The sequence below is a fragment of the Stegodyphus dumicola genome, chromosome 6 (genome assembly GCF_044657685.1).
Source record: "Stegodyphus dumicola isolate Sdum_Otavi_A_Nest chromosome 6, ASM4465768v1".
In the NCBI taxonomy this organism is placed as follows: domain Eukaryota; kingdom Metazoa; phylum Arthropoda; class Arachnida; order Araneae; family Eresidae; genus Stegodyphus; species Stegodyphus dumicola.
The window spans coordinates 82,041,157-82,063,396 of record NC_140773.1 but is presented as its reverse complement, the minus strand read 5'-3'; the positions used below and the strand labels follow the sequence as shown (position 1 = coordinate 82,063,396).

General features: G+C 32.9%; 1 protein-coding gene across 3 annotated transcripts in view; it reads left to right on the top strand.

The window, feature by feature from the left end:
- LOC118186139 (uncharacterized) overlaps positions 1-22,240 on the top strand; it is a 104,206-nt gene that overhangs the window by 48,834 nt on the left and 33,132 nt on the right. For all 3 annotated transcript variants that reach the window (XM_085818599.1, XM_085818596.1, XM_085818598.1), the window contains one exon: positions 7,380-7,599. In XM_085818599.1, the coding sequence (XP_085674725.1) occupies positions 7,380-7,599 (220 nt within the window). The remainder of the gene's footprint in view (positions 1-7,379; positions 7,600-22,240) is intronic.

Here is a 22,240-nt window from a genome sequence, read left to right as displayed (position 1 = left end):
TAAATTTATTCAAAATTATGCTAAAATTAGAGCCCCATTAACAAATTTACCTAAGAAAGATACTCCTTATAATTGGACTGATGAATGTCAAAAAGCTTTTCAAAAATTAAAAGATGCATTGATTTCTAGACCTATTTTAACTTTGTTTAATCCTAAATATCCCTGTCATGTATTTGTTGATGCGTCCAAAGAAGCTGTTGGTGCTGTTTTAAAACAAGAACATCCTGATGGTAGTTTACATCCAATTGCTTTTCATTCTAGAAAATTAAGATCTTATGAACAAAATTATGCCATTACTGAGATGGAATGTTTATCTATTATTGATGCAATTGATAAATTTTATTATTATTTACATGGTAACCATTTTACTGTACATACTGATCATGCTGCTTTAGTTTGGCTTAAAAATATAAAACACCCTACTGGTTGTCTACTTAGGTGGTCTTTAAAATTATCTATGTATGATTTTGATATAAAATATAAAAAAGGATCTACTAATGTTGAAGCTGACATGCTCTCTAGAAATCCTATGTGTCAACATTTAAGATTGCAAGTTAATTTATTATCATTAGAAGAAATAAAAGAATATCAAAATTTAGATAATGTTTGTAATACTAAGTATAGGAAAATGAATGATGTCTTAACTATTAAAAAACAGGGATTGTACAAAATTGTGATACCCATGTCTCTACGTACAAAATTACTTGAAAAGGCCCATATACAATTTGGTCATATTAGTGTATCATCTATGCTAAAGATGTAAAATATATATATATATATATATATATAAAAAAAAAAAAAAAACCACGATGGCTTTGCTCTTTGCGAACCAGCAACCTTTAATTACTTTTCTGCAATTCAGGATCGTCCCCTAACCCAGTACCTGCTAGAACATTCGCGCCTGTTACATAACCTTTCACATAAATGCTGCGTCATAAGTTTTTCTACATTTTTCTAGAAGCTACTCTGTTACATAACCTTTCATATAAATGCTGCGTCATAAGTTCTCCTAGACAGATGCCTTCTCGCCTTCGTCCTGCTAACGCTTCCGCTATGCTCCTCTTTCTTTGTTAGAACGTTGTGATGTATTAAAGTTTAAAGTCAGTCGTATCTAATAGTTCAATTACTGAATAAGTTATTTGATTAACTTCATCTGGAAAAAGTCATCTGCTATAAATTAAAATAAAGATATGCTTGCTGTTAAAAGTGAAAAGTCCTGAGTTGTCATTTTTCTCCGTGATTCAATCATCCCAGCTTCGTCAACCATCTGCCACAACGTGTAATGGAATAGCCTCACCATTCGCCCACGATGTGTTGGAATAACTGAAAACATTACATATATAAAGTAGCTCAATATGTGTAAAGCAGTGAAAATAAACTGAAAAATAACTCTGGATATTTAAATGAAGAAGAAGGAGTTATTTTGATTTGCAGATGTATTAGTCACACTCCACTGATTACTGTTTTCTGTCAAAAATATGGACTTGGCAGTTTTGATAGTTTTTAATGTTTTGATTGAAAGTACAGATTTTGGTCATTATTAATAAAATGTAAGTTATTATGTTCTGTAACTGGATAATTTTAAAGTATAGAAAGTTGTCAATGATGGGAAATATATTTCACTGTAGTTATAATTTCTGTATTTAAAATTATGTATCAAACTGTTATTTAATTAACTATAATTTAAGATTAAAAATCAAATGTGTACTTCCCAGATTTCAAGTATTAAAATGCATAATATATGTTCCATAATATTAAAATTCATAATATAGGATTTCTCATATTTTTTAAGCATAAGGAACATATAAATATAATTTAATTCTAAGTTCAGCTGAGTAGGAAATAATTATTATGTATTAAAGTCCCCCCTTCTACCGAAAAAACAAAATTAGGTTATTTTATTAAAATTTAGGTTATGAAGCATTATGTCACTATAACAAGCACAATTAACATTCTTTCATTAAAGAATTATTTCATAATACTTCTTTTTATATTGACTTTTATTGCAATGACTGAGAGACTTAGATGACATTTAGAAATAACCATTCCTTTTCAGTTTGGCTTCTGCATCTCTGCCAAAATTTCAACAGCATGTATAATAACCTTGACTTCAAACATTATTCTAACAAATAAAATCATGGACCTAACCCTTTTAAAGATCAACAGTTATACTTTTGAGACTGTTCAACAATTTAAATATCTAGGTACAATGATTTTAAGCTGCAGCGACATTAAAATTGAAATTAAAAAGATGATATCGATGGCCAGCAGATGCTTTTGTGGATTTAGAAATCAACTGAAATTTAAATTAATTAGAGCATGAAAACCAAAATAAGTTTGTATAAGACTTAATAAGATCTATGGATTGTATAGAAGCAAATACTGGACACTTAACAAGACGGAGGAAGATCTACTGCTGATATTTGAAAGAGAAATTTTAAGCAAGATTTTTAGACCAGTGAGGCAAAATGAATTGTGGCAAATATTATAACCATGAAATCTATAAGAAATATAATGAACCTAATATCGTCAAAATTGTAAAGGCATCTCATATAAGATGGCTAGGCCATATTTATAGATTGGATGATACATTTCCTTACTAAAAAGATAACTTTTTCAAAAATAGAGTGAAAGAGATGAAAAGAAGGACCCCCCCCCCACTAGACTGTTGGACAGTGTAGAAAGAATTTGAAATTGATAGGGGTAAACCAATGGGAAGCTGTGGTACCAGATAGGGGTGAGGGAGAAAATTTTGGGAGCCAGCCCTGGCTTGTAGTAGGCTGTAGAACTCAAGAAGAGATTATAAGTGGCAAAGTGTATAAGATTGCTGAACACTAGCAGGTATAAGCACTTGTAAAAAATATGCACCCAGTTAATGGGCTGAATAAGGAAGTTTTCATAATTTTCATAATTAGTGTAATAAATGTGAATACTAGTCAGTTTCCCTTGGAAATTCTGCCATGAAGGCACTTTAGGCGAATAACTTTCAATTATTTATTGTAATTCATTGAACAACAGCAATAACATTTTTTTCACATAGTTTTAAATCTGGAAATTTATTGTGAAAGTGGTGAAACAGGTACTGCTGAAAAGTATGAAGGCTCAATTTGATAGACAGTAGTTATTAAGTCATAATTTGCTTTAAATTAATTCTTGTTATTGGTGAAAAAACTTTCAATTAACTGAGAATTTGAAATGGAAATTAAGAGCTGTTTCTAGAATATATGGGGGGAGGGGAATAGCTTTTTATTGCAGTTTTCGTCTTTGTAATCTTCACTATTCTTAGTGCTTTTCTGGAGGATAATTTTCATAATCATTTTATTAATTTATAAAACAGGGTTCATAGAATCCTTAAAAGTACTTTAAAAGTCCATTATTTTGGCCAAAATCGGCAAAAAGTCATATTTCTGTTTGTTTTTTACGACTGCAATGAGTGTGAATTGACATTTTGGAGGAATATTTTTGGCCATACATTGACAAATATGTATTTGTTGGGTTAATGTTTGAATTTCTTTCTACTTAATATAAATGGTGGATACTCGAGTTTTAGGCACAAGGCTTTGCCTCAGTTGAAATAATTTCTTTTTTGTGAATGAAAAGTTCATAAAATATTACATTCAAAACAACTTTGCTTTTTTTGGGGGTGTAAGTTCTTTTATTGTGAGATGCTAAACTTGGTGACTTATCAACTTTCTGGCAATTTCAAGACCAGTTTATATCTAAAATTTTTTATTCTCTGATTTGTGAATTTTGAGGGTTTTCTTATGAATGTAATAGCATTGATAAATATCATAAAAATAATGGTAATACATTAAAATTATATTTAATAAATAACATTAAAATAAAACATTTTTATTTTGTGCTGCCATATATTGAAATGACATTACTTTTTATTTTGATGATAGGAATATTTTGATTCTGAAAAATTAATAAATGCTATAAAGCACAGTTCTGAAACACTTCTTAGGGGGGGAAAAAGAACCAAAATGCTACTATATTATTTAAAAGTTAATTTCATTTATCATCTTTTGTATTTTTTCATGGTAAGAATTTCCCCCTGTGTAATTTCAGAATATTTAAATGTACATTAATTTTCTCTTTAAAATTCGCTTTACACGGCGACTTCTTTTTTTTTTTTTTTTTAAATCTTCTGCCTTTTTACTCATACAGTGTTGGTAGAGGTAATTTTTTCTTTCAGATTTTAGATCTTGCTCCTTGGAAAGTCAGAAAGCAAGATTTAGAGACCTATAATTTCCTGAAAAATGTGACGAAATTTGTCTTCATTGTATTAACATGTGATGGAAGTGTTTGATAGGAAATTTGTGATGAATTTCTTATCTTTTGGAAAATTTTTGGAAGAACAGTGAAAACAAAATTATTTGAATTTGATCCCTGAAGTCTTTCTCTTAGCACTTTTATCTTCCCACTGAACATAAGCATTGAAACTGTAAGGTTTACTATTATTTTTCATTAAATTCTTTTATGTTTTGGATCTTTACTCTCACTTCTCCCTTTCGTTTCCTCACTAGAATACGAATTAAGACTGGAGCATTTAAGCTGAGGTTTTTAGATTCTAAGACAAATAGTGTTTCTGCCTGTGTGCATGCATATTACTTTTCTCCTCAGTTCTAATAGCTTGAGTTTCTTGCCTTTACATTATTTGCTGTTAATATCTGAATATCTATGCCAGTTAACTTCATGAGCCAACTTCACATTAAATTGATTTGTTAGTTCTTAACTACTAGGTTATTTAAATTTCAATTGACTGTCATTAAGTTATCTTGCCATAAATGCTGGCTGAGTGTGTAAGTACCAGGTGTGCCTACCTTAGTTACAATAAAAAGTTTTTTTACACCTTTCTTAAGTCTCAGTTATTAATTTTAGACAGGGCAATAATTCATTATCAGTTTGTTTGGATACAGTTTATGGTAATAAGAAGTTCATAAAACCATAACTTTGTAAGTAAACTATATAAAGCAATTAAAGTGTTTATAAAGCATCATAAATCTAGGCAATTAAAGAAAGCAAAGCTATTGAAAACCGACAATTTTTTAAAAGATTAATCATATATGTCTCAGTGCACCATACATACCTCAGTGCCTGCCCTAAATTAAAAAAATTTTGTTGCTCGGTGCTGCACTAAATTCTAAAATTTCTACCACGTTGGCTCTTGGCACCAGCCTTTACCTTATACCATTTTGTTTTTATTCTGATTAGTCATATTACAGATATAAACTCAGCAGTTTCTTCTATATATTGTAACAAGTAGTTCCTTAGAATAACAGTAATCTTCAGTTAAATCTGAAAGTTCTAAAATGAAGAGGAAGTTTATTGAGAAAGAAAGATATTTTATAAAGAGAAAATTATCCTTCAAGGATACATTTTTGAAAAAATAAAAATTAGGAGACAAAGCAGATTAGTTGGAACATTGATTTGTTTGTTAAAACAAGTAAACTTAAAAAAGGTGCTAAAGTGAAGGAAATTGTTGTAAATTAGCTAAAATATCTGGAAAATTTTCAAATGAAAAAGATGCATAAGCATTTTGTTGTTTTTGTTGCTACAGTGTTTTTTGTAGCTTTCAATGTATATTTATACTAATATGATTTTAGAATTAAAATCAAAAAATGTAATTGCTGTAAAATATTCTTAATGCTTTTTCAATTGATATTTTTAGGAGAAAAAATGTAACCATATAAATCTGTTATGACTAAGGGTAACTAACTATGTAATTTAATTATTTGTAGCTAATTGCTCACCCTTAGAGGCTATCTCCTTTCTTTAATCCTTATTGTGAATTCAAGGAACACAGAAATGTAGAAGTTAACATAAAACTTTATTCCTTACAGCTGACGAGACTTAAATATTACAAAGCAATTTATCATCTTTGGAGTTTCAGTGTCTTATTAGTACTTTTTAACTAGGTTACAACTTCAGCAAATCTACACAAAGCTACGGCATTAATTGGGTCAGCTAACTTTTGCCAATCATACCAATTTCATTCTTTCACATTTATTCTAATCAGTGGCTCACTAAGGAAGTGCATGTGGTGGCAACACTGTTATGAGTCATACTGATTATGTTTTTTACTTCACAATCTAACTTATGCCTATTAACATAAAATTTTCATATACCTCTGGACTGAGTGAGTACATGATGAAATGAGGTATATAAGAAAGAATCAGTATAAAGCTAACTGTTAGTAAATTTTAAATAAAAAGCCACAAATCTTCTTTAAAATATGTGGCACTTTTATAACACTTTTAAAATATATAAGTTTGTATAATTGAATGCTAATGATTTGAAAAAAATATGAAATTAATTTTATTTTAAAATTTCTTTCATAATTAAGTTAAATAATAGATTATGCTTAATAATAATATATCCTACTTAGATATTTATTTTATTCTTACAAATTACAGAATTGAAGTTACAAAAGTGGTATTACAAAAGTGAAGTTCAGGTGTAGATAATTGTATAATAGTTTATTCAGTTTCTATTTGCTTGATAGCCTTTAATTTTTTTCATTGGTGGTCATTAGAAGTGCTTAATTTCTATATACAGAAATGTGTACAAACCTGTAGAACAACATTTCTTTGAGGAAAGATGCGAGTGTCAAATTTTGAAAAAGTGAGCTCAATTACCTTTTAACTTTTTTTAACTTTTATGTGTCTAGTTATTTTCCTCCTTATTTGTTATGAATTTGATTTAAATTATAACTTCATTAAGCATATTGACACCTGATAAAACAGTTTGGAAAATAATGCATCTGGATTTAGTCAATATTAATTTTAGGTTATTATTTTATTCATAGATAATTTTTAATATGCCATTAAAGAATTTAAATTATAAAATTGAGCATATTAACTATTAATATGTAAATTTAGAACTTTTTATACATTTAGCCTTTTTAAAAGTTTTATTTGCTTACCTATTTTCAAAATATTGAATTTCTTTATGACCTTTGTTATTATGTGTCTTTATGTTTTGTTATGTAGTTATTTATGTTGTTATTCTTTATATTTGTTTATACTGTAGTTTAAATTTTAGATATTATACTTTAATTTTAGGTGTGTGAATTAAATACTGTAGAGGAATATATTCAAGGTATGTGCAATCACTTGAAATGTTTAGAAGCTACTGCACAACACGAATAACAACTGTACGACTGTATGTTTGGTCATGCACGCTGGCTTCAAAACCATAAAATAACTATTAAAACTCCATAAAAACTTTGGTAACAGTAAAACCGTATTAATCTATGAAAAAATGTTGTTTTAATTGAGATGATAATCAATTTAAAAATGTAATTATGTTTGTTGAATAGTGTGCTTTTTAAAGGTAAATATTTTTCTTCTTTTTTTCCCTATTTGATAACTTAGGTTGAGGAGCCCTACATACATACTTGTTCTGGTGATGGTACTGTTAGAGTCTGGCTATTTGACGAAAAAGAAATTCAGCCACTTTATATCAGAAGACGCAAAGAGCCTTCTTCAGATGAAAGATTCAAACCTTCGCAGTGGAAAACCTTAGATATCAGTGGTGACACAATTTATCTCGGAGATAATTCAAATACTTTAAAGGTGTTGGATTGGAGAATGGGTGAGTCAAAACACAGTAATTATCATATATTTTATTCTATTTCCAGAAGTTATGAAATATCTCTTGCATCTTTGCTATAACATAGATGTTCTTAATTTCATAGTAATATTAATTCAATGTATCTGAAAAATGTAAATTTTTGAAATTTAGTTTAAGTTAATGATATAGCTTGCTAATATGATATAGCTTTCTAGCAAAAGCTGAAGATTACTAAAATTTATGTTGCAGACTGATATCTTCAATTCAAGCGATTCTCGTTCAGATTCAGTGTTATTTATTTTTAAATGAAAAATCATCTTTAATTTCACTTGTTTAATCCCACTTGTCACTTAATTTCACTTCAATAGAAATTCCAAGAACTGGACTTGTTACGACGATTCTGGATTTTAGATTATCATTTTAAATCTAAGATGCCATGCAGAAATTATAAAAATAAAAATATGAAATAGTTGTTTATGAAATAATGAAGCAATTATGACCTTAAGAGAATTAAAATTTACATAACAAACAAAAAAATGAGTATTTATATGTTTGCTTTATTAAACATGTTTTCAATGTAAGTTGTTGAAGTTGCTTTGTTTTTTGTGCTAATACTTAAATTTTATACAGTCAAAAGTCATTAATTCAGGCACCCATAATCCGGACCTAAAAGCTACAAACTTTCTGCGCATGCGTCATGTTGATGCATAGGACGTAAGCCCTTTACGGATGTGAATATGCGTGTGTGCACGCGCATTTAATGTATAATGGACAGTATAAGCTAAGCTAAAATTATCTAATTATCTATTTTGGTTGATGTTGCAGATTGCGTTGTTCCTTAATCTTCTAATTGGATCCGGCTTATTATTTTTTGCAGACTGTTAGAGCAATTTTATAAAAGTAAGCTTGAACTTTCGATTATGTCAAATAGAATTTCCGATATATATTTACTAATATGTAAAGGATCTATAAAGCGAAAGTATGTTTCGAAGTCCATTGATCAAAAAGTGAAATTGCTGCAAAAAATGAATGAAGGCATATCCTTTGTTTGTCTAGCCATTCCAAAATCTGTTTATAAATTTCACGCTGCTCTGTGGCCGGGGGGGGGGAGGGAAACGCCACCGCACGCAATGAATTGGAAGTTGATCTGTCAGCACTATCCTTATCTTCAGGGCAGATGTTTTTATTTTATTTGGCTTATAATTCCTTACTAAATGTAGTATTTCATCTCGATGTACTCCGTCTTTGATATGATTTAAATCAAATTCCTCTTCATTATAATTCGCTTCCGATAGTTATGACCGATAGTTATTATTTAGTTACGACACAGAGGTTATTGAAAATGAAAAAATTTCGATTGACAAATTAGTCGGTATTCTCGACACAGCAATTATAGGACTTCAACAGCGGAATTTTGTAACTGAAGAAGAAATTATGTCTGTTTATAGAATTAAAGAGAAAGTATTATCACATGAAACGAAGCAACTTAAACAACTTACATTGAAAGAAATGTTTAATAAAGTAAACAAATAGATATTAAGCTTTTTCTTTTTGTAAATTTTGATATCTTTTAGATCATAATTGTTCTTTATTTCATAAATTACGGTTTCATATTTTTAATTTTGTAATTTCTGCATGCCATCTTACCAGATTTAAACTGATGATCTATAATCTGGAAAAATCGATAATCCGGAATCGCCAAAGTCCTGACGAGTCCGGATTAACGACTTTTGACTGTACCACATAATTGTTCAGTAACAAAGTTCCACAATGGCTCTATTGGGAATTCTTGCTAAACTGTCAGCCAAAATTTTTTCGTTCTCGCCAACATAATTTCCATTTTTTCATCATCAGTAGCAATATTTTCTGGATTCTACAGATTTTGCAGTTCGTTTGTTGATTGACAACTTTGGCATTGTCATTGCAATGGAAAAATTCTGTTATACCATCTTTGTTTACTATCATTTGTCCATAAATACCATTAATTGGACCCCTCAGGGGGCTCACTTTTGCGAGTACGGGTGTGGCAATCCCAAGGTACCCAAGACCTTCAGGGGATCATCTTCTGGTGAGACGGGTGTCACGATCCTGGAGCCCCAGTGGTCTATCCTCTTTTCTGTCTCCTCTCCTCTTGGCTGGAACTTTTTCTCTTCACTTCTCCCTTGTGGTTTCTCTCTACGGAGTTTGGGACTCGTCACGAGTGACTGGAGCAGCTCTTGTCTCTAGCTTTCGAGTGGCAAGGAAACTGCCCACGTGTTTGCCGTGCGTGGAGACCCGTTTCGCTGGAAAGGAAGGTCTTGGTAGTTGAGGGGCAAGGTACTGTCCCCAACACACTACTTTGGCCTCTGCTTCAGCTAAACGGGAGGCACCTTAGTTGTCCTCACGGGTGTCAATCGGCTGGTCACTAGTCCTTGTGTCAGTGGCTTGGGGTCAAGCTCTCGGGAGTACCTGCTTTCGGGAAAGCCGACTGTGGGGCTTCAGTTTGCGTATAGGTCCGGCTAGCCCTAACACAGGAATCTGTGTTCCCTTGTTGGGCTCCGTGGTGGGCGGGGCCGTCGGACCCGAATCTTTCTTCTCTTCAATATGGCTTCTTCACATATATATTTAATTAAAGATTTCGAGGTCACTCCAGTTACTCAAGTCACTCCAGTCACTCAACCTAGTTCTGAAAATCTACTGCTAAACCAGTCACTCAACCTAGTTCTGAAACATCTACTGCTAAACCAGTCATTCAACCTATTTCTGAAACGTCTACTGCTAAACCAGTCACTCAACCTAGTTCTGAAAAGTCTACTGCAAAAAAATTACATACAGATACAAATGAAAAAAATCATAACAATAGTCCCCGTTTCCTAGTCATCTCTAGTCCTTCTGGCGAAATGCATAAGATGTCGCCTTTCATAATAAACAAATACATCCAGTCTTGTATTGGTGAGCCGAGAAATATAAAGCATCTCCGCTCCGGAGACTTGCTTATTGATACAACCTCAGCCACCCAGTCTGCTTCTTTACTTCAGATAACTAAACTTGGGCAAGCAAATGTCACTGTAACACCACATAAGTCACTGAACTATTATTGTGGTGTAATCTCAGAATTCGACCTTCTGTATGTTTCTGAAGAAGAGATCGCTTCTGAGCTATCTGAACAAAATGTCTGCGGTGTAAGGCGGATCAAGATGCATAAAGAAGGTAAGTTGATAGACACAAAACACGTGATCCTTACCTTCAACACGCCTGATCTGCCTAAGAATATTAAGGCCGGATATCTAAATATTTCTGTAAGACCTTATATTCCAAACCCTATGCGATGTTTCCAATGCCAGCGTTTCGGCCATTCTAAGACGTCTTGTTGTGGCAGCCTCACATGCGCCCGATGCTCACAGATTGGCCACGATTCTGATAATTGTACCGCTGCGCCTTTGTGTATAAATTGCAAGGGTGACCACCCAGCATTTTCTCGCTTGTGCCCAAAATGGAAATCGGAAAAAGAAATCCAGACTACAAAAGTTACTAGGAACATCTCTTAAGCCGAAGCCAGAAGACTAGTCTAGAGCACACAGCTTCGATCAAATACATCATACGCCAGTGCTGTTAAATCATCTCGTACAGTTGCCACCCAAACATCAATAGGCACACAGACCCTACCAAATAAAACCCAACCATCTACATCCAACAAGAAAAAAGAAAATGCAACCCATGTAGTACAAAAAAAAAGAAACAGTTATTCAAAGTAAGCCTAAAACTGCCACACAAAAAATATCAAATAAAAATAGAAGTCGCAGCAATAGCTCTCTTAATGAGATGATTTCTGAATCTGCGGATTCAGACTTTATGGAAGTGGAAGAGGGTCTAGAAGTTCCCAGGCATCTACTTCCACGAAAAACAAAAGAACAGCACAGGAAAAACAAAAACCATTCATAATGGCCACACTCGTGTCATGGAACTGTCGCAGTTTTCACCAAAATTTGCTAGACATCAAATCTATAATAATGTGTATCATCCTGTATGCTTCGCAATACAGGAAACAAATCTAAAACCAGAACAACAGGCGAAACTTCGGAGGTTTTCTTTCGTCAGGAAGGAAACCTTGCAGGTGAACGCGCCAGTGGAGGTGTAGGTCTCCTCTCCTCACTGGATTATCCCTCAAATGTTCTTTCTTTGACGACATCCCTCCAAGTTGTTGCTACTCAAATAAATTTTGATATTGTTGTTTCATTTGTTTCTTTGTATTTGCCTCCAAATGAGCACATTTATCAGCAAGATTTAAATAATCTAATAGAGCAGCTGCCTGAGCCTTTTATCATAATAGGAGATTTTAACGGCCATAGTCCGCTCTGGGGTAGTAAAGATACAAATTCCCGAGGAAGACAAATAGAGCAGATGATCGAAGATCATAGCCTTTGTCTCCTGAATAATGGGCAGGATACTTACTTTCATGAGCCTTCAAGGACATTCCACGCTCTCGATCTTGCCATCTGTTCACCATCTCTGTTGCCATTTTGCACCTTTAGTGTCGGAAATGATCTGTACAACAGCGATCATTATCCCATTTTTGTGTCTCTTGTATGAAGACGAGCAAACCCCATGTCGAGACTCTCTCGGTTTATACTGGACAGGGCAGACTGGGAACTTTTCTCTTCTGTTGCAGAGCTGACAGATGAAATGGTAGAAGATGCGCATATCAATGCTGCTGTTGAAGCTGTTACTAATACTATTATTGCGGCAGCTGTATTTTCTATTCCTAGAACGTCAGGAAAAATACTAATATATACCAAACCATGGTGGAATCGCGACTGTCATGAAGCACTGAAGAAACAAAAAAAAGCATGGGGAAATTTTCGTAGATATCCTACTCTGCGAAACCTCATAGCATTTAAAAGAGCCAAAGCAAATGCACGAAAAGTAAGAAGGCAGAGCCAGAGGGATTCCTGGATTACATATGTGTCCTCAATAACATCCTCTACGACTAGTAAGCGGGTTTGGGAAAGAGTTCGAAAAGCATGCGGAATATATAAAGACCACTAACTTTCCTTTCTGGAAAAAGATTGCCGAGTGATTAGCTCCATAGAAGAAATTGCAAATACTATTGGTGAGACATTTGCTGCCGTTTCTTCCAGCAGAAACTATTCACCTGCATTTCTGTCTATAAAGCAGCATTCAGAAATAAATCCCATCGCATTCAACTCTTCCAAATCTGAGCATTACAATAGAGACTTTACTATGCTTGAATCAAGGAGAGCTCTATTGCAGACACATAAGTCTTGTTCGGGTCTGGATGGCGTGTATTATGAAATGCTAAAGCATCTGTCCTATAAGTCGCTGACTGCCCTTCTAACACTTTACAATAGAGTATGGAAGGAGCGTACTTTTCCCAGTGCATGGAGGAGAGCTGTTGTAATTCCCATTGTTAAGCCAGGGAAAAACCAGAGGAATCCCTCGAACTATCGGCCAATTGCCCTTACAGTTGTGTTTGCAAACTGTTTGAAAAGATGGTAAACAGGCGCCTAGTCTACTTCTTGGAAAATAATAATATTATATCGCCTTATCAAAGGGGTTTTCGAAAGGGAAGAATGACTGTAGATAATATGCTTCTTTTAGAGACATCTATTCGAAAAGCCTTTGTCAGAAGAAGTCACCTTTTCTCAATATTCTTTGACATTGAGAAAGCTTACGATAAGGCATGGAGATACGGTATACTTCAGGATCTTCACGAGAGTGGCTTGCGCGGCAACCTACCAATTTTCATTCAGAATTTCTTGAACGCTAGAACTTTTCAAGTAAGAATTGGCTCTGTTTTGTCAGATGTTTTTGAACAGGAAGAGGGTGTGCCTCAAGGCTGTGTGTTTAGTGTAACCCTGTTTAATTTAAAAATAAACTCTGTATTAAAAGAACTGCCTCCCACCATCTGGGGATCTCTATATGTTGATCATCTGCAGATTAGCTGTCGAGGGGCAGACGTGAGATACGTAGAGAGGCAACTGCAGATGGCTCTGAATAAGATCGAAGAATGGTCAGACAAACAAGGATTAACATTTTCGAAACAGAAAACTGTGTGCGTGCACTTTTGTAGGAAGCGTGGTCTCCATCTTGAACCTGAGTTATATCTGAATGGTACAATTATTCCAGTTGCGCCCAAAGTAAAATTTTTAGAAGTGACGTTCGACCGAAAATTGACTTTCCTTTCTCATGTTTTAAACCTGAGAAAGAAGTGTCTAAAAACACTAAATATTTTAAAAGTGTTGGCGAACACCTCCTGGGGTGCAGAGCGTTGCTCCATGCTTCGCATTTACAGAGTGCTTATCCGCTCTAGACTGGACTATGGCTCAGTTGTTTATGGATCTGCTTGCTCATCTGTTTTGTTAAAACTGGATCCTGTTCACCATCAAGGTTTGCGGATTTGTTCAGGAGCTTTCAGGACTTTTCCTGTACAGAGCCTATATGTTGACTCTAACGAACCATCACTTTATCTGAGGCGTGAGCAATTGTCCCTTTTGCAATATTTTAATATTTTATCCCAACCTGAACATCCCAATAAGCTGTGCTTACTTGATAATGAGTGTGACACATTATTTGAAACACGTCCATCCTGTGTTCCTACTTTTCCTTTAAGAGTTCGCCCGGTCATTGAGGAACTTTCCCTCTCTGATATGCACTCCCAAGCAGTACAGAATTTTGAAATTCCACCTTGGGAAAATTCTCGGATTCAGCTCCTTGATGTTTTCAAACATCACGTGAAGGCAAACACTAACGAGATCGTTTACAGACAACTCTTCGCTGAGCACAGGCACAGATATAGCCAGTTATTATCCGATATACACAGATGGTCAAATGATCATGTCGGGATGGCTTTTGTATTTGAAGATTACATTGAGGGCAGAAGCCTGCACCATGCTTGCTCAGTCATAACATCTGAACTAACTGCAATATATTATGGTCTTTTGTACATCTCAAAGCTCTGCCACAGAAAGTTCATAGTTTATACAGACTCGTATAGTGCTCTTAAATCCTTGGAAGCTTTTCCCAACACTCAGAATCCTGTGGTAGTGGATGTTCTCAAAATTCATATAAATTTAACGATTCGAGGATATGAAGTCCTGTACTGCTGGGTTCCTGGACATGCTGGAATAAAGGGAAATGAGCTTGCAGACATCGCAGCCAAATCTGCTATTGAACCGTCCAGTCGCCTTATCCCTTTTAGAGATATCTGCTGTGTCATCAAGGGAAAGGTCCGAAAAAAATGGCAGCAAATTTGGGATGTTCAGCATCACAACAAGTTGAGAAACGTCAAGCCTAGAATTGAGCATTGGGATTTTGCTGGAAATCGTAAGGAGGACGTTCTTTTGACTCGTCTCAGAATTGGTCACACTAGAGTCACACATAACTATCTTCTCAAAGCTGAAAATGAGCCTGTTTGTTTTAATTGAAATGTTTGTTTATCTGTTCGTCATATTTTAATTGAGTGTCCATGTTTTAATAGTCTTCGCCAGAAATATTTTAATAGCTGTGACTTACCTCTCGACCGTTTAATCGGAAGAGAGGTCAATTGTAATTTATTTTATTATTTAAAAGAGACTGGCTTTTATTACCTAATGTAATTTATTTTGAAGACTGTGTCTTGAATTTTAATGTGTGCTTTTAACTTGTGTCTATATGACTTCATCCTCTGGATTTGGTACATTTATCTACTTGTTTTTATTTATTGAATTTTAAAAGTCATTAATTGTAATCATCCCATCTTGTGTTCGGCGTGTCATAATCATCTCTGGTTTTTGTGCCATAATCACTCACTCACTCACCCGTTAATTGGAAAATTTAGTCTTTTGTTTGCAATATTTGAAAACCTTCAAATTTGTGGCTACCATCACCACCATGAAATATAGTAGCTGGCCATAAATTATGCCAATAATTTTTTACAATATCCGCAAATACATTGTCTTGTGACTCTGCAATGCTTCACATAGCAGATTTTATGATAAAACATTAACAAAAATCTTGAATGGCCTTTTCACTGTTCAGATAATTTAGCATAGATTTAAAAAAGGCTACTTTATATTAAATACATGTGCAATTCAAACTTTTTCTGTAATGGTAATAGCCTAGGAAGCTGAGGGGGCAAGCTGGATCAAATTAAAAGTTAGGAGCACTGTAATTTGCTATATTAAACATAAAACCCACTGGTGTCCTGGATGAAACCCTGGATTGCCCTGCCTTCCCTGAAACAGGAAATTGAATGTGCGACTCTGTACTTTTATATGACTTTGGCTATTACAGATAAGGGCATTCTTTCTTACTGAAATATTTTTGCACATAGCATTTTTAGAACAATATTCGTCTCACAGACAAATGGTTAGCTGTAAAATTTGCATTTCAGAATTCAGCTTAGGTTTAATTCTGTGTTGCCTTGAAGATATCAAAGTGTTATCACATGGAGAAAATTTTTGTGGTAGACCTCTGAGGCTATCTGAGAATGATGAAGAAAATTCTATTTCGGGGGACGAAGCAAGAGAATGATGGTTTTGTTGAAGTTGAAAATCACGAATTCACAGATAGCGACAAAGATGAAAGAGAGGAAGTGTCATTTCATAAGAAGAAACAATGCTTGAAAAACAAACCCAGAAAGATTAAAACATGAAATATGAAGCTAAAAAAAAAAAATGCTAAAAAACCTGAAAAATTTCGAATTTTTTTGAGTCATGACAAATCTGTCATTTACTCCAGTAAAATTCAGCTGAGTGGTAAAGATAATTCAAAGTAATCATCTGCTCCTAAATCAAGACACTTAAGGATGGCATTTTGCAATTCAGTTTATTAAAGCATCAAAAGACTCAACCACAAAAGAGGTCCTACTACATTGGATCAGATGTGCAACAATATGTCATGTAGTAGAAAAACTCATCGATGGCCTCTTTGTAAATTTTATGGCATGATAAATATCAGTTTAATGAATGCACATGTTACATATGTGCATAATATGGCTCAAAAATCCATAAAAAGCATAACTGAGGAAAAGGTTTGCTATAAAGCCAAATGAAGATTTTCTTGCCCCATGAATGAAAATGTGTTACAACATTCCAACTTTGCCTCAATCAACGAGATCAGTTATAAGGGAACTGTTGAAATTAGATTTGGACATTCAACCGTTTGGACAATCTGACAGTAAAAAAAGAAAAATGTGTGCAGTTTATGTAGAACAAACAACATGCAACTTATGTGAAACATGTTCCAGAGCAATGTGTTGAGACCATGATGCAAATATATGTAAAGACTTCTTTGAGAGTAAATGAATGATATTTTCTTGCTAACTTGAAGTTTGTGAGTCATGAAATCATCTGCAGGTAGTATACTTTTATTTTAATTAACTTTTGAAATAGAATTCAGCTTTTGAAAATTAAAAGTGCTTACGCACACTTCATCTTGGAGACAAATGGTTACAATTCCTGTAAGTTTTTCAAAGGGTAGCAACCAAAATTTCTCAGACTCAGTAATGTCTTGTTTTAGCACAGCATAATGCGTAGCTAGCATCTGCCATACATAACTGCCGATGTGTCATGAGATTGGCAATTAAAGATATGTTTTTCCTTTAAATTTTGTCCTTTTATTGTGTGCTAAGAAAGTTAAGCCTCAATTACATATTATTTTAGTTATTTATTATATGTGCACCTATTTTCCACGTGTGCTTAAGACTTATCCTAAGTAAGTAAATTCTCACATAAACTTACAGTTTATCTGAATAACAAATTAATTATTCTTAATTCAAACAGCACTAAATATAATTTTTTGGTGTATGAGTATCATTTTGAAATTTATTTATTTTTTCATATTGAAAGAAATTTCTTTTTGTTAACGATTAACATTTCATAATTTGCAAATTAAAATTTTCATTCAGTGGTGATAGTGTGTAATGTACAGGATCCCTGGTGCTTGCAATATTCTACTCGGATGTACTCAACACTTTGTAGCACAATTAGTTATAGTATGTAATCATTGCCAAGCATAATGGTAACATAAAATGTTACCATACTGTTTGATACAGTCAAAAGTCGTTAATTCGGACACCCATAATCCGGACCTCAAAGCTACAAACTTTCTGCGCATGCGTCGCGTTGACGCGTGTTGCGCGTAAGACCTTTACTGTTGCTAATTTGCGTGTGCGCGTGCGCAAAATACGTTTACGAATGCGCGTTTAATGTATAACGGACAGGATAAGCTAAGCTAAAATTATCTAATTATCTATTTCAGTTAATGTTGCAGATTGCGTTGTTCCTTAATCCTCGAATTGGATCCGGATTATTATTTTTTGCAGACTCTTAGAGCAGTTTTATAAAAGTAAGCTTGAACTTTCGATTATGTCAAATAGAATTTCCGATATATATTTACTAATATGTAAAGGATATACAAAGCAAAAGTATCTTTCGGAGTCCATTAAACAAAAAGTGGAATTGCTGCAAAAAATGGATAAAGTTTATCTAAACTTTAACGTTTGTTTATCTAAACTTTGTTTATCTTTAACAATTTGTGCATTGAATTGGAAGTTGATCTGTCAGCACTATCCTTATCTTAAGGGCAGATGTTTTTATTTTATTTGGCTTATAATTGATTACTCAATGTAGTATTTCATCTCGTCTTTGATATGATTTAAATCAAATGCCTCGTCAGTATAATTCGCTTCCGATAGCGAAGAAAGTGACAGAGGTTATTGAAAACGAAAAAATTTCGATTGACAAATTAGTCGGTATTCTCGACACAGCAATTATATCACTTGAACAGCGGAACTTTGTAACTGAACAAGAAATTATGATTGTTTATAGAATTAAAGAGAATGTATTATAACATAAAAAATGAAGCAACTTAAACAACTTACATTGAAAGAAATGTTTAATAAAGTAAACAAATAAATATTAAGCTTTTTTTTTTTTTTTGTAAATTTTGATACCCTTTAAATCATAATTGTTCTTTATTTCGTAAATTACGGTTTCATATTTTTAATTTTATAATTTCTGCATGCCATTTTACCAGATTTAAACTGATGATCTATAATCCGGAATCGCCGAAGTCCCGACGAGTCCGGATTAACGACTTTTGACTGTAGTCAGTAACTTAATTTAAAAAAATAATTGAATTAGAATCACTGTGGGAGTCATTTCTCAAGTTGCCATTAGTTCATTGTCACATGATGGTGAAAGCAAAAGATAATAAAAAATGCTTAGCCATTTTGTCATTAGGAATGAGTTATTCAGTAGGTGTAAGATCAGTGATGAGCTTTGATAGAATATTTGGTTTAAGATATGTACAAGTAAAAAGGTGGCTGTGGAGTCAAATTATTGATCATATTCATTTATGCTAATAAATAATTGTGTTTCTTCAATATGGGGCTGTTATGTAGTGTTGAAATTAAGTTAAGAATAGGAACATTCTGTATGCTTTATTATGAAAAAAAAAAGTCTGCTGCTCATGTGTCAAGCATTAAGCATATGCTGAAGCAAAACATTACTCTTCGAGTATAATAATTTTTCCTCCCATTTTGAAAAAAAATTGTTAAATAATATTAATAAAAAAGTGGTTTCAGAGATTTGGACTTTTTTACTGTAATATAGAAGGAACTTTAGCAAATGATTTGAGTGAACTCCTGATAGTAGAGGGTAAAAAAAGATATTATCTCCTTTGTGCAGCATTTTGAATGAAAAAGACATGGAAAAGTTAAACAGGTGACTGAAGTAATTCCGAAATTTTAATGCAGAAGTTTAAAATTTAGGTGTATTTTATTTTACAGCTGTGAGTTTTGTGTTATTGAAGGATGTAAACAGGAACATTTAGTTAATTAAGATATTTAAATTGTATGGAAAAAAATGAAAAATTGTTATAAAAAATGCTATGGGTATACAAGAATCTTTATTTTCTAACTAAATATATTAATGGAGTTAATAGCATGAATATATAATATACAGTATGCACTGCTGATTTTAAACCACTTCCATTTCAAACATATTTGAGTTTATTAAGTGGCTGAGTTTAATAAGTGGAAATCTATATATTATAAATTGTGACATGGGCTTTTTAAAATTTTTCGAGTAAAATGATAACTGACAACTAATTCAATAATTTATTGTAAAATAATAGTTAAAAATTAATGCTATAACTAAAATATTGTTACGAATTTGGTATTTAAAAAGTAATGTTAGTTCAATTATAAATTAAATGGTTTTATTTCTCGCGCAGTGCAGCGCGTGACGAATATTAAAAGAAAGCTAAGCCAGAAAATTGAAAATACAAGAGCGCGTGCATTAAATAAATAAATATCTCTTTTTGATTTCGAGAAAGTACTGGAAAATTCTAGCGCGTGATTTTAAAATCTTATAAAAGGAGGAAAACATCTCAGTTTGTAGTAGTTGCTTAGTTTGTTGTTGTTTAGAAAACTGCTCTTGTTGATTGTAGTGAATTCGCGGATTAGCATTCTTTAGCTGTTTTGAATTACATTCTATTGGACATTTGAGTAGTTAAAAGATAACTACTGTGAGATATTGTAATACTGCATGATAATTTGAGAAAATTTAAGCATTTTTGTTGTGATAATAATAAATTTTTGTTCATTTTTCATCGGACTTGTGCATTCATTTCATAATTCATTTCATACGCACGCAACACTATTTATGCAATTTTTAAATTCATTTTCTATTTTTTATAAATTAATTTTTACAATTACATTCTTGATGAAATTTTCTCGCTTACAAATAACTGTTCTATCTGCATGTGTTCCATATTGTTCAACAACAGTTTTTGTTATTGTATTTGCAATTTTGTAAAACTGCTGGTAGTTTTTTTGATCAGGACCTGTCAGTTCAAGAGGTTTTCTTTGTATCTGTAATGCTTTTCTATTTTGTTGTCTGAAAACCTGTGATGCATTTTATTTTATGTTCTTAAAAGATCCTTATTTATATAAAGAACAATGATCAGTCAGTAGTATATTGTCCATTTTGTTTGGTAACTTTTTGCTTTCTTTTAATGTGCTTCATAATTACTCATTCACAAAAGAAACTATCATTATCGGCAAAAAGTTGAATAAGGTGCTGATTTATGGCCTCGTCTGAATTAATTCTTTTCATCCAAACTGCATTAATTTTTGTCAGGTGATCAAACTTGTGAGAGGTCTCCCGTTTTGGGGTGGAATGCAGTTTCTTTACCATTAATGAATTCTAGAAGATGGGCTTGTTCACACTTTCCTGTTGATGACAGCACACATTTAAACTGATTTTGTTGGTAGGAGCTTGGAAACAAGACTTACACAAGTTTGATCATTGATAAAAATTATTGGAGTTTAGATGAAAAGTGTTGCCACGCGTATCATACTCACCTGATCAACAACTCTGTTTTTCAACTTCCACTTGTTTCTCTCTCTTCAAAATTTCTTTTGTGGTATAACATTTGATTCAGATGAAGCTGTAAATCAGCATCATATTCAACTTTTCACTGATAAAGCTAGGTTCTTTTGTGAATGAGTAATTACGAAGCACTTTAAAAGAAAGCAAAAAGTTATTGAGCAAGACGAGCAGTATATTGTTGACTGATCATTCTTTTTAATAAGTAAAGGACTTTTGAAGAACATTAAAAAAATGAATCATGGCATTTCAGATAATGCAGTAGATTCGATTGATTCTGGCATATCATCACTTTTTTCTATATTTCGCTGGCAGTTTCTTCAGATCTTTTAACACTTTCATTGTCAGTTTTTATGCATATTTTATGAATTGATGCATGTTATAAAAATTCACAACTTCCCTCAATGATGTCTCAGACATTAGCTATAGCTTGTAATTTCTCTAAGGATTTTTTACATAAAAGCTAAAAACAGTTTTTAACTGATTTTAAAAGATTAATCCCCTGAATTGACTACAATATGCATGGCCTTTAGTAGCAATATTAACTTACCTATCTTCTTCGAAGTGCATTTTCACAAAATTCAACTCTAAGTTTTCTGAGCATCTTTTCTGTAATGGCATTTGAAAGCTTTTATATTACCTAATTTAAAAGGCTGAATGTTAGAAGTTGTATTTGCAGGAAGAAGCACTTATCTTTTCCAGAAAGAGATTAAAGATTTGTGTGCTACACCATTATGTAATTAGTAATTTCATTTTTCAGTTTGCTGTATATTGCATATTAATAATACAGTAACTCTTTCAGTTTCTTAAACCAGCTGCTGTTTCACTTTTAAATATTAATGTATGTTCTGGTAGTGTTCTGTTTCAGTTTCAGTTCAGTTGCAGTTCAGTTTCATCTGCATTATAAATTTTGTGTGGCTTGTATTCACTTACCATAAGTAAACATAAGTAAATAAAATGTCTTTTATTCAGTTATCAATTGCGTGATGATCAGCCTCTTCCTTTTTACCATACATTTTCTGTTGAACATACTTGATTTCTCCAAACTGTGAGCCATCTGTCAGTTGATACAAAATTCTCCCGTAGTATTTAGCTAATTCATGGGGGAAAAAAATAAAATAAAGGCTGTGCAAATAAAAACACTTTTTCGGTTTATATCTTGAAAACATTCTAGAAAAGCATTTTCAGTGTCTCCATTTTCTGTCTTTGTGCTTCCTTGATACATCTGCAGTTTTTCTTAATGAGAAGAATTAATTTTTTCCTGGATTGAATGATAAAGGATGGGTATG